Below are 13,832 nucleotides of genomic sequence, written 5' to 3'. Positions count from 1 at the left end.
TATCCATCAGTTAAATCAGCCTCTGAACAGCAGTATCTAAATAGCAATCAAAACACACACTTGCCTGGCACCTTCAAACAGTACTATGTAATTTTGTCCTTTAGATTAAAAAAGGAGAAGGAGCCACTCATGCAAATATTTTCTGTATCCCTGAACAATATTACAAATAAGGTACTGACTAAGCAAAACACTAAGAATTTGTTGGCATCAATAATAGTAGGTGGGGTAACTTCACTTTCTGAGCATGAACTATGAAAATGAGAGCCACACACTTACAAACAAAAGACAAAAAAAATACTCCTAAGCAGCTCTTTTTCATAAAAGAGAAAAGCAGGCTTTATAAGTTGTTGAACAGACTTGAAATAAGAATTCTGAAGTACAAAACCTGAATAGAAAGAATGAAGTACCCTAGATTAGAAACAAAGCAAAAAGAGAAATCATAAGATTATTCTGCTAATTTGTAAATCTGAACTGGCAGCAACAGATCTTACTTATGGCTGATGAGTTCTTCAGCAACGGTCATAGCTCCTAGAGAAAGCCTGTCTGTTAGACAGGAAGTTTAGTGGAACATGTCATGGCACTTCTGTTGGGAAAACCTGCTCCCAGTGAGGATGCAGGATTTGTTCATGGCAGAATAAGGCAGCCCACAACACCTAATAGGACCCATGACTACAGTTTCCAGCTATCACGTGGAGACAGAAGTTCGGTCCCTGTCCTGCCTAGTTCACAAAGACTCTCATGTCCCAAGAAAACACCTTAATCATATGTAATATTTTCTCTGGCCTCTGAGAAATATCAAAATGTTTATGTCAATGTAGAGCAATCACTTTATAGCCTTATAGCTTTTCTGTTCCACAAAGCGCTATTTGCCACACACCTGTGCTCTTACTTTCTGCAAATGCTAACAAGTCGCTGACAATTTGTACTACAAGGAAATTAGCACACCCTTTGATGTACCCAAATCCACTGTTGAACAGGAAACAAGAAAACAATGTTTCAACAGCACTGAATGTGGCGAGACAAATATTTTTATCTACTTAGCAGGTATTTCTTTAAATAGAGAGATGCAACCACAACATGGTTAAGTTGAAAGGTTTAGTAGTTGAAGGATCTAGGTCAAATTCACTACTCCAGCGCATCACTGACCACTTTTCAAAAGTTTGCTTCACTGTGATTACTTCAAGTCTTCATCTTACCCTACACGTACACTAATTAGATCTAACAGGTCTCACAAGCGTACAGCTGCAGAGATACCTTGGCTGGTTGGTACATACCTGCGACCACAGAGATTAGGTTGAGGCAGGCTCATGCATTTTTTTGTTTCCTCCTCACTGTCTCTGACTTTGCAAACTTGTGTCCATGAATGCTCCTAGTGCTATGGTTCCCCACTGCCACCTGGCAACTATGTTGGGAGAACACTGTCCTTCAGGGATAAAATTCAGGAAAGATGTTAGAGGAGAAAACAGGGAGTCCAATGATTTTACCTGCGTTGTCATGGCAAAGGGAGGTGGGAGCAGCCCCATATAGAGCTGACCCTGACTTCCAATACCCACAACTGGACAGCCTAGTCTAGGTCTGCAGCAGCTTTTAAAGAGGGATTAGGCCAAAGTCCAGTTAAGAGCCATCATGAACCATGCTGTGATAACACAGGCTTGGGGAAGTGGTGGAGGAGGCTCAGAGTTCAAACGCAGGGACAGCAGCCTGAGTTACAACAATTCATCAGCTGCTGCGCCAGTCACTCAACTTAATGCAGGTGGTGTTTCGCTCAAAGCAGGGAACAATTTCATTCAAAATTGTGCTTGGGAATACTTCACTCAAAGCAGAGTAAGACGCGTAAGCAGGAGGCAAAGGGTTAGAAAGCCCACTACAACAGCTAAGCAGGGTGAAGGACGCATTGCAGATCTGGAGGCAGTTTGATCACTTCAGTGAATGAGCCTGGTTGAGGAGTCAGGTTTACTACCTCAGCCTTAGCATTGTAGGAAGAGATTTGCGCTGCTTGGGGAGGTTCCCCCAGGACTCCAGGCAACATTCACACTACTTGGGCTTTTCTACACTGTGTTCCACTGAGCCACACAGACATGCTTGTGGTAGTCCCAAGCACAGGTTTAGTATCTTAGGGACACTATCTGGCTAGCAAATTCTTTGCACACTTTGGTCAAAGTTGACAGAGTTGCAAGGTTGCTTCCAAGCACAGTGGGGCCTGCTGACTTTACTAGGAAGACTCACATAAGGAATAGTTACAGGAGCAGGCCCTTAACTACTCAGGGGAAAATATTTGTGCACATTCTTTGCACAAGTGTGTCAAAGAAGAATTACAAAAATCCCGAAACCAGCCAGCGGATTATAGAAAACCTTAATAGGAAATTCATTCTTCTTGTGGCTATTGATCACACTGCTGGAGATCACATCTCTCTCAGAATGCAGTAGCTCTCCAAACACAAAATAAAATACAATGAAGTCAATGGAAAGGCCACACTTGACTTCAGCAGGTTTTAGGAAGTGACATCTGCTCTGTTTGCTCTTTGCTAGTCATGCTACTCTGCTCAGCTATCTTATATCACTCAACACAAAAAAAACCACCCAAAGCTGCACAAGTGTGAAGTTTTAGCTTTCAGTGGAAATTTTGACAGTGCGGAATTACTAAGATAAGTAGTTTTCTCTTGCTACCTCTGCTCATAGTCCTTGATAATAAGGTTTTGTAACGTTCAGAAAAAAAAACTGTGGTTTCCCCACAGGAAGCCCATGATACAGCCTCTGCTTGTAATAGGAGCCATAATTTCAGGAACAGTTAATGAGATAACATTGTGCTTAACTGTGGTTTATGATAAAACAGTGAAATTCAGGACATTATCTACAATACACAAATGAGACTGATTAGGTTATTAATTTTATCATGCAGTACAAAATTAACTGAATGAGAGTCAAAAGAGCTCTGCAGCATTTGAGGCTGGTTTGAAAGGCCTCACTCTCTTCTGGCAGCAATTTTACACCAACCCAGCATTATTGTTCATTTATGCTTACCACACAAGTAGCACCAGGTCTGCACCTGCAATCTAAGTGAAGAGCCACGTGCTTAGATTCAAAGCACAATTCTACTTCTCAGACATATACATGAGATTAGAATCAGAGCAGACCAGACTTTAGCAGAGCCATGCACAAACTCCCCTCAAAACATTTCTGCTACAGTTGCTTTCCCCAGCAATTCAGAGAAGATTCATGATTAAAAATATATTCCCACTTCAATCAGAAAAGTCATTTACACCTTACAGAAATACCTATACTTTTCAAGACTACAACTAGTGTCTCTATCTCCTGTTCTTTGCTTGGGGGTTTCCACTATACCTTTTAGCATCGGAAATAACATCGTTTTTAAAAGCAAGACTGTAATTTGGGTAGTGATAGAGAAAGTAGGCATTTGAGGGAGGCCTGATTTCATTGTCAGTTGTGCAGTTTACTTCACCTTTGGTGGGTTAGAGCAAAACATGCATTCTGCAGTCTTAGAAAAACACAACTTGCTGGCAACTTGCATATGTTGCAAAAATGGACTAAACTAGATGAATACTTAAGTAAATAAGAGACATGGTTTAATCAAATGTAATGCATTGGAGCCATGTGTCAACTGCCTGTTAAATCTGTGCTTTCTCCAGCTACACCTGAAAACCACAATATCCAGTTTTAAAAAACATTTTCTAAGAAACAGCTAAGGCAGTTCCCAGAAATCTCCTTCTGGTGTCATAGCAAAGACTTTCTGCTTTAAAGAGAAGGAGAAAGCATTCAAGAGGGCTTTTTGATTTCTTGTGGTGGAAGAAAGGAGAAAATCAAACTCTGAAATGGCTTTCAGTTTGATAAGGCTGAAAACTTGTTTCCCTTGAGGTTTCCAGTCATGCATTGCAGATTCCAGAGGCTTGGTCGAAACTGCTGGGAGTTGCTAAGGATGCTTTGTCAGAAGCTTTGTATGAGGCTTCTTACTATTTTACGCAACCACAGGGGAAAAAAAAAAAATCCATCCTGCAAGGCCCATGGAGAACCATAAAAGTCCTTTAAATATGTAAATTCTAGTAATGGTCTTGACGATCTGGAAACTTGCTGACCTCTCCTGTTTGGGTTTCAGCAATGTTTTAATCTTTCCTTGGCCAGCTACTGCCTCAGCTCCATGTTTTGTGGCAACTTCCTTGATACAGCCAGCTACCTCACCACAGAAAGGGTCTATAGATATTTACCATGTTTGGTTACTGCCATATATCTCCTTCCTAAAAAAAATGAGCATAGACCTTCCAATTCCACATATACTACAGATGCATACAGACTTAAGGATCTTCATGGTAATTGTGAGTTACCGTTTATTAGTACTTAATACAGAACTGCCAAGATTTCTAATTATTCCATTCTGTAGATAGCACCAGGTATTTTGAAGACCAAAAAAGATTAAACATTCATTATATACTATTTTTTCCCCTACACTATTATCAAGCTTTCAAAGACTGAGCTAAGAGCTAAGCCCAAAGAAAGAAATCTAAGATCCATCCTCTCCCTTCCAGACTGCCCAAAAGAGCATAATCACCTCACATCCAATCCTATATTAGACTTTGCATCTGCAGTCAGTCAAAACCGATAGTGTACAACAATGACTTTTTTCTGGAGAGCAGATTTATTAACACACTACCAGGACTACAAATCCAGAAATCCTCTGCTGCATTCTCAGTGTTCACTTGTCCATTATGCTCCTAATTATCTCTAAAGGATTTTTATTCCCTGTAAGCTTCTTGTTCAGGCTGAAAAACATTTAATTCTGAATCCTCTGCAGGTCTAAGATTTACTGCTCGTACTCTCAGCATTGAAACCAATCAACTGTCTCCATCACTACAATACATACCTCCCACTATCTCCAGCTTGTCTCCAAATTCAGGGTCTCTCTTATCCTTTCCAAGAGGCCTCATTTTGAATTGCATGCATTCATCAGATGGCCTCAGGACTCTCTCGTTCACTGGAGCCTGCAACATGAAACTGCTAAATCCAATCCCTTTAACTGGTTGAGTCTTTCTCCTTCCCTAAGCCGATGACAAATCCTGTACTTTCAAACATAAGAATAGCACTCTCCCTTTCACAGCACTGGACCTCTTCCCTATTTAAAGTCACAGTTTTGACTACAGACCATGGGATGCATCACTTACTAAAGGAACTATGGTTCTATTTCCTGTTTTTCACCAAACTGTGATGGACTGATGCCTTTTGGTTAAACAATGTGAAAATATCTATGTTGAATTTCAATTCTAACCATATTTATGAGGAAGGTGTCTAATTTCAGTTGCTGACAAATGCCAAAGCTATTTCCACTCTAAAATATGTCCTTTTTCATGCAATTTATGAAGATAATTACAACTTCAAAACAGGACAAAGTGCAAGAACATCCACTGCTTTCAGTATTTTGACATTAATTGCTCCTATTCAACTCACCTCATTCTGGTAAAGCTCTGGATAGTCAGTCTGTTTAGCCTTTGGACAAAAATGGAAGAGTATATCATGAATAACTTGCTCCTGCATGACCAAATCAGATGCTGATCCAGTAACTTACTTCCTAAACGTTGATCTGAGGAAGTTAATATATAAGTAATATTCTGAAGTAATAACATCACAAATAAACACATAATATAAAGGATATTTTGTCCCATAAGAGCCTTTCCCAAAGAGCAATGTTTTACATTGCTTCTTGGACTGCACAGAAGGCCATTTCAATGTGCTTATTCCAAAAAGATAAAGGTAGTCATGTGGTTCACTTTTCCTTTTAAGCAATTCTTCCCACTTATACTTTATGTGTAACTGAAAATAAGACCATTTGCTCTACAACCCCCCCCCCCCCCCCGAAAGTTAAAGGAAAGCCTCTTTGACAGCACTCAGAGTGCAAGCTTCCTCTGGAAGAAGCCACTGCAATTCTGAGAATAAAATGATTTCTTTACTGAACCACAGGCGTCTTTCATTAAATTTTGAAGATAAACACACAATAAGCCACATGCTGACTTAGCCTCTCTTTCCCCAGCTATTTTAGATTGTGGACCCAGAGTCAGAGACTTTAAAGAAAGGAGGAAGCACATTCTGATATCCTAGCTGGACCTTCCATAGCTAGCAATTGTGTAATTTCTGCATGCCTCAGAATCCTGTTTCAGCTAAACCGTGGGCTCTCTCAACGATGGACGTTCAGACTTGATTTAGAAACTTCAAGAGATAGAGTGTCAAACAGCACTCAGGTAAAGTATTTCTGTAGTCTAGTTTAACAGGCATCCAAATAATTTAGCTGAATTCAAGAGTACACCACACAAAGGAAGCTTTACAGTACAGGTCTCATACAAGTTTTCCAAAAGTAGGTTTGTATCATGCAAAATTGAGCTAATAGTCCTGTACGTGCTCTTCTGTGGCAAGACAGGTGAATAATAAACGCAAGTGCACACGTAAATATTTTCTTCCTCTCTCGGAGGCAAACAATAAAGGAGACTGCCAGCTTGACAGTGAGATTGTAAAAGCCTCCACCACATTTCCTGTCTGTAAGAAAGCAGGCAAAAAAAAAAAAGTCTAGAGTCCTTTAAGATTGACGGCAACTGTAGAGATAGATTCGTGCTGCCAGGTCCAAAACAAAAGAGCATCCAAGGTTTGCCTACATAACATAACTTGGTTTCCTGTTGGATAAAGGGGCGGGGAATATTCCTAAAAACGATAAAAAGAAAACAGGTAAGCCTTGTCTTTTTGGTATTATGGGCATGCAAAAAAGGGAACAGTAAAAACGTGCTGTGACAGATTACCAGTTCCCCAAGAAGGTTGCTCAGCATTCTGAAGTCAAACTATTAATAATAATCATAATAATGATGATGAGTCATCATCAACAGCTAAACCTTCATTAATCTTCAGCTAAGTCGGCAAATGTATTAAGATTTGTTAATGAAGAGTAAGCACTGGCATGAGTTCTGCTCTTAAAGTATTTACTGCATGGAGGGCTTCTTATTCTACTATGTGCTTTTTCCCTTCTGAAGTATGAAGTTTATATCTTACAAAGCAATTAGTTGTGCACTAATTAATTTCAGTTTAAGGACTCCTTTCCAGAGAATCAATCCTGCCTTAAAAGTTCACACAGGTGGAAGTTTTATTAATGTTAATTTAACATTTCATCAGTCATAAGTCTCTTAATGGGTTTATTTTTGTTAAGGGTCATTACTACAGAAAATTTATTTCACCATTTAATTGAAGAGGGAAAAAATAGTTTTGTTGTATCTTTGGCAAATTTGCAGACAGACAGAAACAATAGGAAAGAATACCTTTTGTGCTCCAGATCATCTTCGCAAATCTGGTAGTGACCAAAGTAATTAATATGCTTCCTTGACTGATGAGTTGATATCGGAGATGGCATGTCCAATTCTTGCTGGACAAGTATCTGTATATTCCCTACCTCTTGATCCTTTTCAGTAGGAAAGACTAAAGGAGGAATGATACGTTTTCGTTTTTTTTGTGATAGATTCTCTGAACAAAATACCATAAGAACGAGAAGGAAAAGAGCTTAGTACTTCTACTACCTATTCTTTTTGCTGTTAGGAGGATAAAACACCCATCTTGGCCACAAATCATTAAAAACTACCCCTTTCCCCCAAAGTAGGTACATTTTTAGGAAAGGATGATTATGTCCACTCCTTTGAGCTACAGTAACACTGAATAGCAAAAATTAATCCAGGAGAGTTTATTTTGGGTTTTGTTTTTTTTTTCAAATTACAGTAGAATGGACCCTGTAAACAGTAAACAACATCTGTAGTGAGTCTGACCAAATGTCTATTTATCTGTACCTTGTTTCCCTTGGTGGAGAAAGCTGTCAGAAGAGATTTAAAAAGAAGAAAAAGCACAACTAACTGCATCTTTAGCAAGCCTTTTGTTTGTTTTTAATGCCTTAGATTTTGTTATGTGAATATAGTACTGTTAATTTAGAGCACTGTAAAATATACCAAAGGGAGATGAGTAACCCCGTCCCTAAAGTCAGAAATGAAAAAATCATCATCAGATGGAGTAAGTTACCTTAGATAGGAATAACACTTAGATGCACCTCCAAGTTTGATGCTGTTTCCAAACTAGAAATGAAAAACGGCAGAATAGGAATGTACCATTAATAGTAAAGAGATTCTGGTATTAGGCAGTCAAAAAACTGACATCTTTGCAATGAGTACTTGCTCCCCCTTCCCAACTGTTCATAAATGAAAACCAGAATTCTTGTCCTGCTCGTGAAAACTTTTGACTGTATGATGAATTCTTTTCTTCACATTGCTTCAAGAACAGCTTCAGTATTATTGCTTATGAACAAACTACTATCACTCTCAGGTTTTCCTATCACAGCTAGACTATTGCTGAAAGCCCTCACAGAATTTGGACTTATTGTATTAAAATCATAGTCTATTATTCTTATGGGTCTAATTTTTCCTTAGGACCTTTTTTTTAGAGCTAAAATGATTATTTTTTTAAATTTCAATTTAATGGCTATTATTTGCATAGGGAGTGAGAATGCCTTTGAATGCTGTGCTAAGGATCTTTAGAATAAGCACTTAATCTTAAAAAAAAATAATTTTTCCACATTTGACAGTAGATGATTGGTTGAGAATTAAAATTATAGAATAGAATAAAAGCTACTATTTCAGACCAGTCTAAACTAATAATTAGTCTAATAGTTAGGCTTCTCTTTCTGTTTATTTTTCACTCTCCATTCACACTTGCCTTATTTTTTTTTTTGTCTTTAGCACAGCCAGTTAGCTGTCACAATTTGCTGTCGTACGTATAGAGACACCGCTGTAGTTATCTGTGGGGACAAATTGTTCTTTGCAGAAGCGTTCAGGTTTCCCTCTACTGTTGCTGTTGTCAACATAGTAAATATTTAAATAATTCAGTTATAATTGTAAATAGCTAGCATATTGGCAACAGCTATAAGAGCAGTAAAAGAACAGCTGGGAGCTGGGAAAGAGCAGGGAGTTGTATATCTGTAAAGCTAAGCTATAAAAAAAGCCTCATACTTTACACTTGGAAAGTAAGATTAAATTAAAATTAACATTAGAAAAGCGCAGGGCACATGGCGAGACACTTGTGCATCTGATGAAAGCTCTTGCTATGACTTTATGGGGGATTTGAAAATTGTTTTTATTTCTAAAGTATAAGCAGTATTGGCTGACAAGCAAATAGCTCGTATCACAAAGGTAAGTCAGAATTAGATTTGAAAAGAAGCTACTTAAGTGGCACATATGTTTGTATACAATCTGCTGAAACACAAACAGATGTTTAAATCAGAGTTTTGAAAAATAAATTTTAGAATTTAGAATCTAAGTCATGTTCAGCTAGGAGTAAATTAAACTCTTGTTTTCTTCCACTCTCCATACCCATGCAGCTTTTTAAACTATGTTTAAGAAAGAGCTATAGATTGTGAGGTTTATAACATTGGTACGTTTCATTAGAAATTCAAGTTTCAGGCCTTCTGTTCTACTAGAATATTTTTAAAGGCCTAAAGAAGTGGAATTACCTAGATTTTGCAGAAGTTAAACTTGAAACTGAAAAGGGAAACATCTGTTTTCCAACCTTTACTATTTTTCAGTTAATTCCAATTTAAATAAGAAGCTGAAACACTCAAGAAAAAAATACTTGTCCTCAAAAATTTGGTTACCTCCTCTACTTCAGTTTGGGCTGAAAATACTCAATCTGCGATTAAAAGTTCTTTTCCTACTCTGGGAACATCAGGGAAAAATAGAATTCCTGAAACAGAAAGATAAATAATAACAATCAGTACCAAGAAAAAGGTACAAACTTAGGGCTGAGTTGTGCATGAGCTATCTACTCACGCTTTTTATTCTAGTGAATCTATAAGTACTTGCACTTCCCTTCTCTCAGGCCACGATACTTCTTTTGCTCCCCAAACAAAACAAATTTTTAGGAAAAGCAATGAGAAATGAACATAGGAAAAATGGAAAACAAACAGTTCAGGCAAGATAAAAAGACAAGAGAAGGAAGAAGGATGATCTTATGATTTAGGCACTAGATTAAAAGATCCTGACTTTGAAAGAGACTTGTCATCGTTTTGGACAATTTGCATAGGATGCAAATTTCAGAGTGCAGCTAACTCATCTCCACGAGGTTCCAAACACAGGTGGTTCTTGATGTGGCCTGATACCACCTTCTTAAGGCAAGACGTTCCTTTCTTTCAATTCCTCCTCTGAAAAAATGGAGTAGTATATAGCTACTTCATAGGCGATTTCTCTGCTGTCCTGAATGACTGTATCGCACTGCAAAAAAGTGCCTGTCAACATGAAAAGTGTCATCGCACTGATGGAGAGCCCTGAAATACCTTTGGGAGAACTACAGCGGGAAAAAGAAAAGACTGGAAACTGGATGTTTCTTTTAAAAGGAACAATAAATGGAGGGAGCATGGCTGGAAGGACCATGTGCAAAAACAGTCACAAGCCTATCAGAAAGTTACAGCCTATTTGCTGTCTTGTGTTTTTTTAAAAGAGTGCTTTGATCAGGAAGGAAATCTGCAACATAGAAGTCTGCAATTCGTGTTCTTTCACTACCCAGGATTATCTTATATTGTTCCAGCATCATAAAAACATCTGTGGCTTGGAATAAAACAAAACAAAAAGAGCTTTTGCAACACCAGCATCATTAGGGAACAAAGTACCGCAAGCAGAAGGGGCAGTTCCTAAAGTGATCCGGAGCCACAGAGTCAAGGAACAACACTCTTGTCTTCTCAGCAGGAGAAAATGCATTTCACCTGCTTGCAACGTGAGAATGTATTTTCTTGTTTTCCTTTACCTCAGCCTTCCATTAAGAAATGAACAAAATGCCAAAGTCCCAAAAGAATCCAGCTACATGGAGACCAAATAAGAGGAACATTATGGGCCAGCTCAAATCTCACCCTGACAGTATTGTCTAACCTCTCCCCTTGACTTCTTTGTTCTAGCTAGGCCTTTTTGTGCAATATTAGTGGAATTAATTAGGTTTTTGGACCAGACTTTATTTCAAATACTCTAGATCAAGGAGAACACGAAATATGTCTCTGGGGAAAGGAAAAAATCTGGATTTCGTGCTCCACTTGTATTTGGCTCAGCATTTCCTCTGTTAAGGAAGGTTTTCCCAGGTCCTTTGCAGCTACGTTGATCATCTTGGCCATCAGACTGTCACAAACAGCCTATTGTCTTTAGCAAGGTTTGTGATGGAAAATTGGCATGAGCTCGATTAATTGAAGGATTAATTAAATGACAAAATGCATTTGTTGTGGGGAGGTTGCTTCCTGTGTTTCTAACAGACCTTCAAGGAGAGGCAGGTTTAGTGCAAAGGGAGGCTTAGTTCAATTACGTTTACTTACTCTTTCTTAAGTGGTTCTTTGGGAGTTGAAGAGGTCTTGCCCTGCAGCCAGTCTGGGGGGGTTCACTGGTTCCCAGCTACTGCTCTTCTTTTGCCATTATGTCTTCTTACACTCTGCAGATGTTTTTAATAGGAGATGCAAGAAAACACACACAACCAACCTTTGAAATTTGTGGCAAGGAGAGTTAAAACCTTATGGCCTTAGTTATTATTCAGATAAATTTCCAGCAACATGAATTGTTTTGACTGAAGAGAGATCATCTTCAGAACTTGATTCAAAAAACTTCATGATTCAGCCAAGAAGTTACTGCAAATAATAAGTTCAAGATAATTACAAAGATAATTTCAAAGCTACTCATTAAAATGACTTTTTTTCCAGCAGCAAAATCCTGTTTTTTACGGTATCCTACAGGCAAACCAGTAGCCCAACCTTTAGCTGAACTGTTGTGAAACTAGCTCCATTAACAGTTTACTGATGTTGCTGTTTATTATTTAGCATCCATTTTTGATATTAATTATTTAGCTTGTCTAGCAATGGCTGTCACAGAGGAAACAACAAAATAGCAGCTTGAATTACAGAAAGCAGAAATCAACCAAAGAATTCAGTACAACTGTTAAGACAACACTTACTATAAAAGGATTTTCTTTCAGGTGCAGAAATGGACTGCCATATTTCTGTCTGGGGAATTTTGGCCTTTCTGAGTTTGGCTCTGATTGCTTCACTGATACTGAATATTTCACACTATATGAAAAAGAAGCGAGAAGGTAAGTGATGTCCCTCTGTAAAGAATGGAGGTTAAGTGTTTGAAAGTACCTGTAGAGAAAGTCATTGCTGCTAGGAGATGTCAAGCCAACAAATTGATTCTTTTGAAACTGAAAGTCATCTTTTGGCAAAAATGATTCTAGTAGTGAGGACCTGATGGTTTAAAAAAATGTTTTTTTCTTTTTTTTTAAGGACAGTTAGATATGATTACAGAATGATTACTAGCTGCCCAACACCCTGCTATAAACAACTATCCAAATTCATTCTGTAACAAAAAACAACAGAACATGTACAAAGTGAAGAATTTAGTACTGGATAATTTTTTTTTTTAAATATGTTTTAAAAGTGTATTATTCCTTCTTCTTTTTTCTTTTTTTTTTTGGTGTACTTTTCTTGTAACTAATTTCACATCCATGCTTGAATTTAAAAAATGATTTTAAGTAACTGTGCTAATACAAAATGTATTTGAAAAAACTTTCTCCTCCCCAAATTCCTGAATGCTCATTTGAGTTTCAGATTTCATACACATTTTATATTTAATCAATTTTGAAAAAATTTTCCAAGTGCTTTTCATTGTGGGATCCTAATGTAGCTGTTAAACCAATGTGTCACTAACAATAAGGAAATAATTTGTTTAATTTATGTTACATGGTGACCACAGTCATACTCTATTTCTGATTAATTTTAACTATGACTTTTTTTTTTTTTTTTAATTAACAGGATTATGCCAGTACAACCTGCCTTATACATACAATTATATAGTTACTCAGTTGTACAATCCTCTCTACTCCTTTTCAGGAACAATCACCTTCACGCAGGAAAACTGGCACCTGTGCTGTATCGTAAGAGTGGGCAGGCAAACACTGGTGGATCTGACCACTTTAAACATATCCATACGCATGCATAATTTACATAAGCAGAAGGCCTATGCTTATAAATTGAATTCACCAAGAATAAGAGAGTTGGTGCAACTACAGGATACTAAAATAGCTGCTTGAGAGTTGCATGAGGGGATTGTTTTTTTGTTTGTTTTGTCTTCTAGTGTTACTAGACAGGTATTTCTATGATGAAAAATCAGTTATTTACAAAACTAAACTTAAGCAAGGTTGCAATCAGACTGGCTGATGTTGCAGCATTCATGAAATCAGATCTTACTTATGGCAGATTCTGGAGTCCTAGAGCACAGGATAGAAAGTTGGGCACTCCTGAGTTCTTATTAATCAAGCTCCAGGGAAAAAATAATCTGTTTGTAGCCATTGCGCCTCTACTTCAGTTTCTTCATCTGTGGATCATGGGATCTCTCTTTCAGAGATACAAACAAAAAATGTAGTAAAATGAATGAACCCTTCATCTTGTAATATAAACACTTGATGCACCAGCCAGAGAAAAAGATGAAGCAGAAGAAAGAGGAGGAAGAAACAAGGAATCAGTCCTATGTGTTAGAATGCATTTTCACAGAATCACAGAATCGCTGAGGTTGGAAGGGACCTCTGGAGATCATCTAGTCCTAACCCCCCTGCTCAAGCAGGGTCACCTAGAGCACCTTGCACAGGATTGCATCCAGGCAGGTTTTGAATATCTCCAGAGAAGGAGACTCCACCACCTCTCGGGGCAACCTGTTCCAGTGCTCTGTCACCCTCACAGTGAAAAAGTTTTTCCTCATGTTCAGATGGAATTGTCTGTGTTTCAGTTTGTGCCCATT

The 13,832-nt window shown here is 38.1% G+C and overlaps 1 protein-coding gene across 1 annotated transcript in view; it reads left to right on the top strand.

Annotated features, from left to right (window-relative positions):
• Nucleotides 1-6,535: 6,535 nt before the first annotated feature.
• LOC112962315 (T-cell receptor-associated transmembrane adapter 1) overlaps nt 6,536-13,832 on the top strand; it is a 14,839-nt gene continuing 7,542 nt past the window's right edge. Inside the window, exons 1-2 of the mRNA XM_026058361.1 lie at nt 6,536-6,720; nt 12,019-12,132. Coding sequence (XP_025914146.1) covers nt 12,027-12,132 — 106 coding nt within the window. The 5' untranslated portion in view covers nt 6,536-6,720; nt 12,019-12,026. The remainder of the gene's footprint in view (nt 6,721-12,018; nt 12,133-13,832) is intronic.

Source organism: Apteryx rowi, unplaced genomic scaffold (genome assembly GCF_003343035.1).
Source record: "Apteryx rowi isolate R43461 unplaced genomic scaffold, aptRow1 scaffold_146, whole genome shotgun sequence".
NCBI classification, from domain to species: Eukaryota; Metazoa; Chordata; class Aves; order Apterygiformes; family Apterygidae; genus Apteryx; species Apteryx rowi.
Note: the sequence above shows the minus strand (reverse complement) of the source record. Positions and strands in the feature narration are given on the sequence as shown.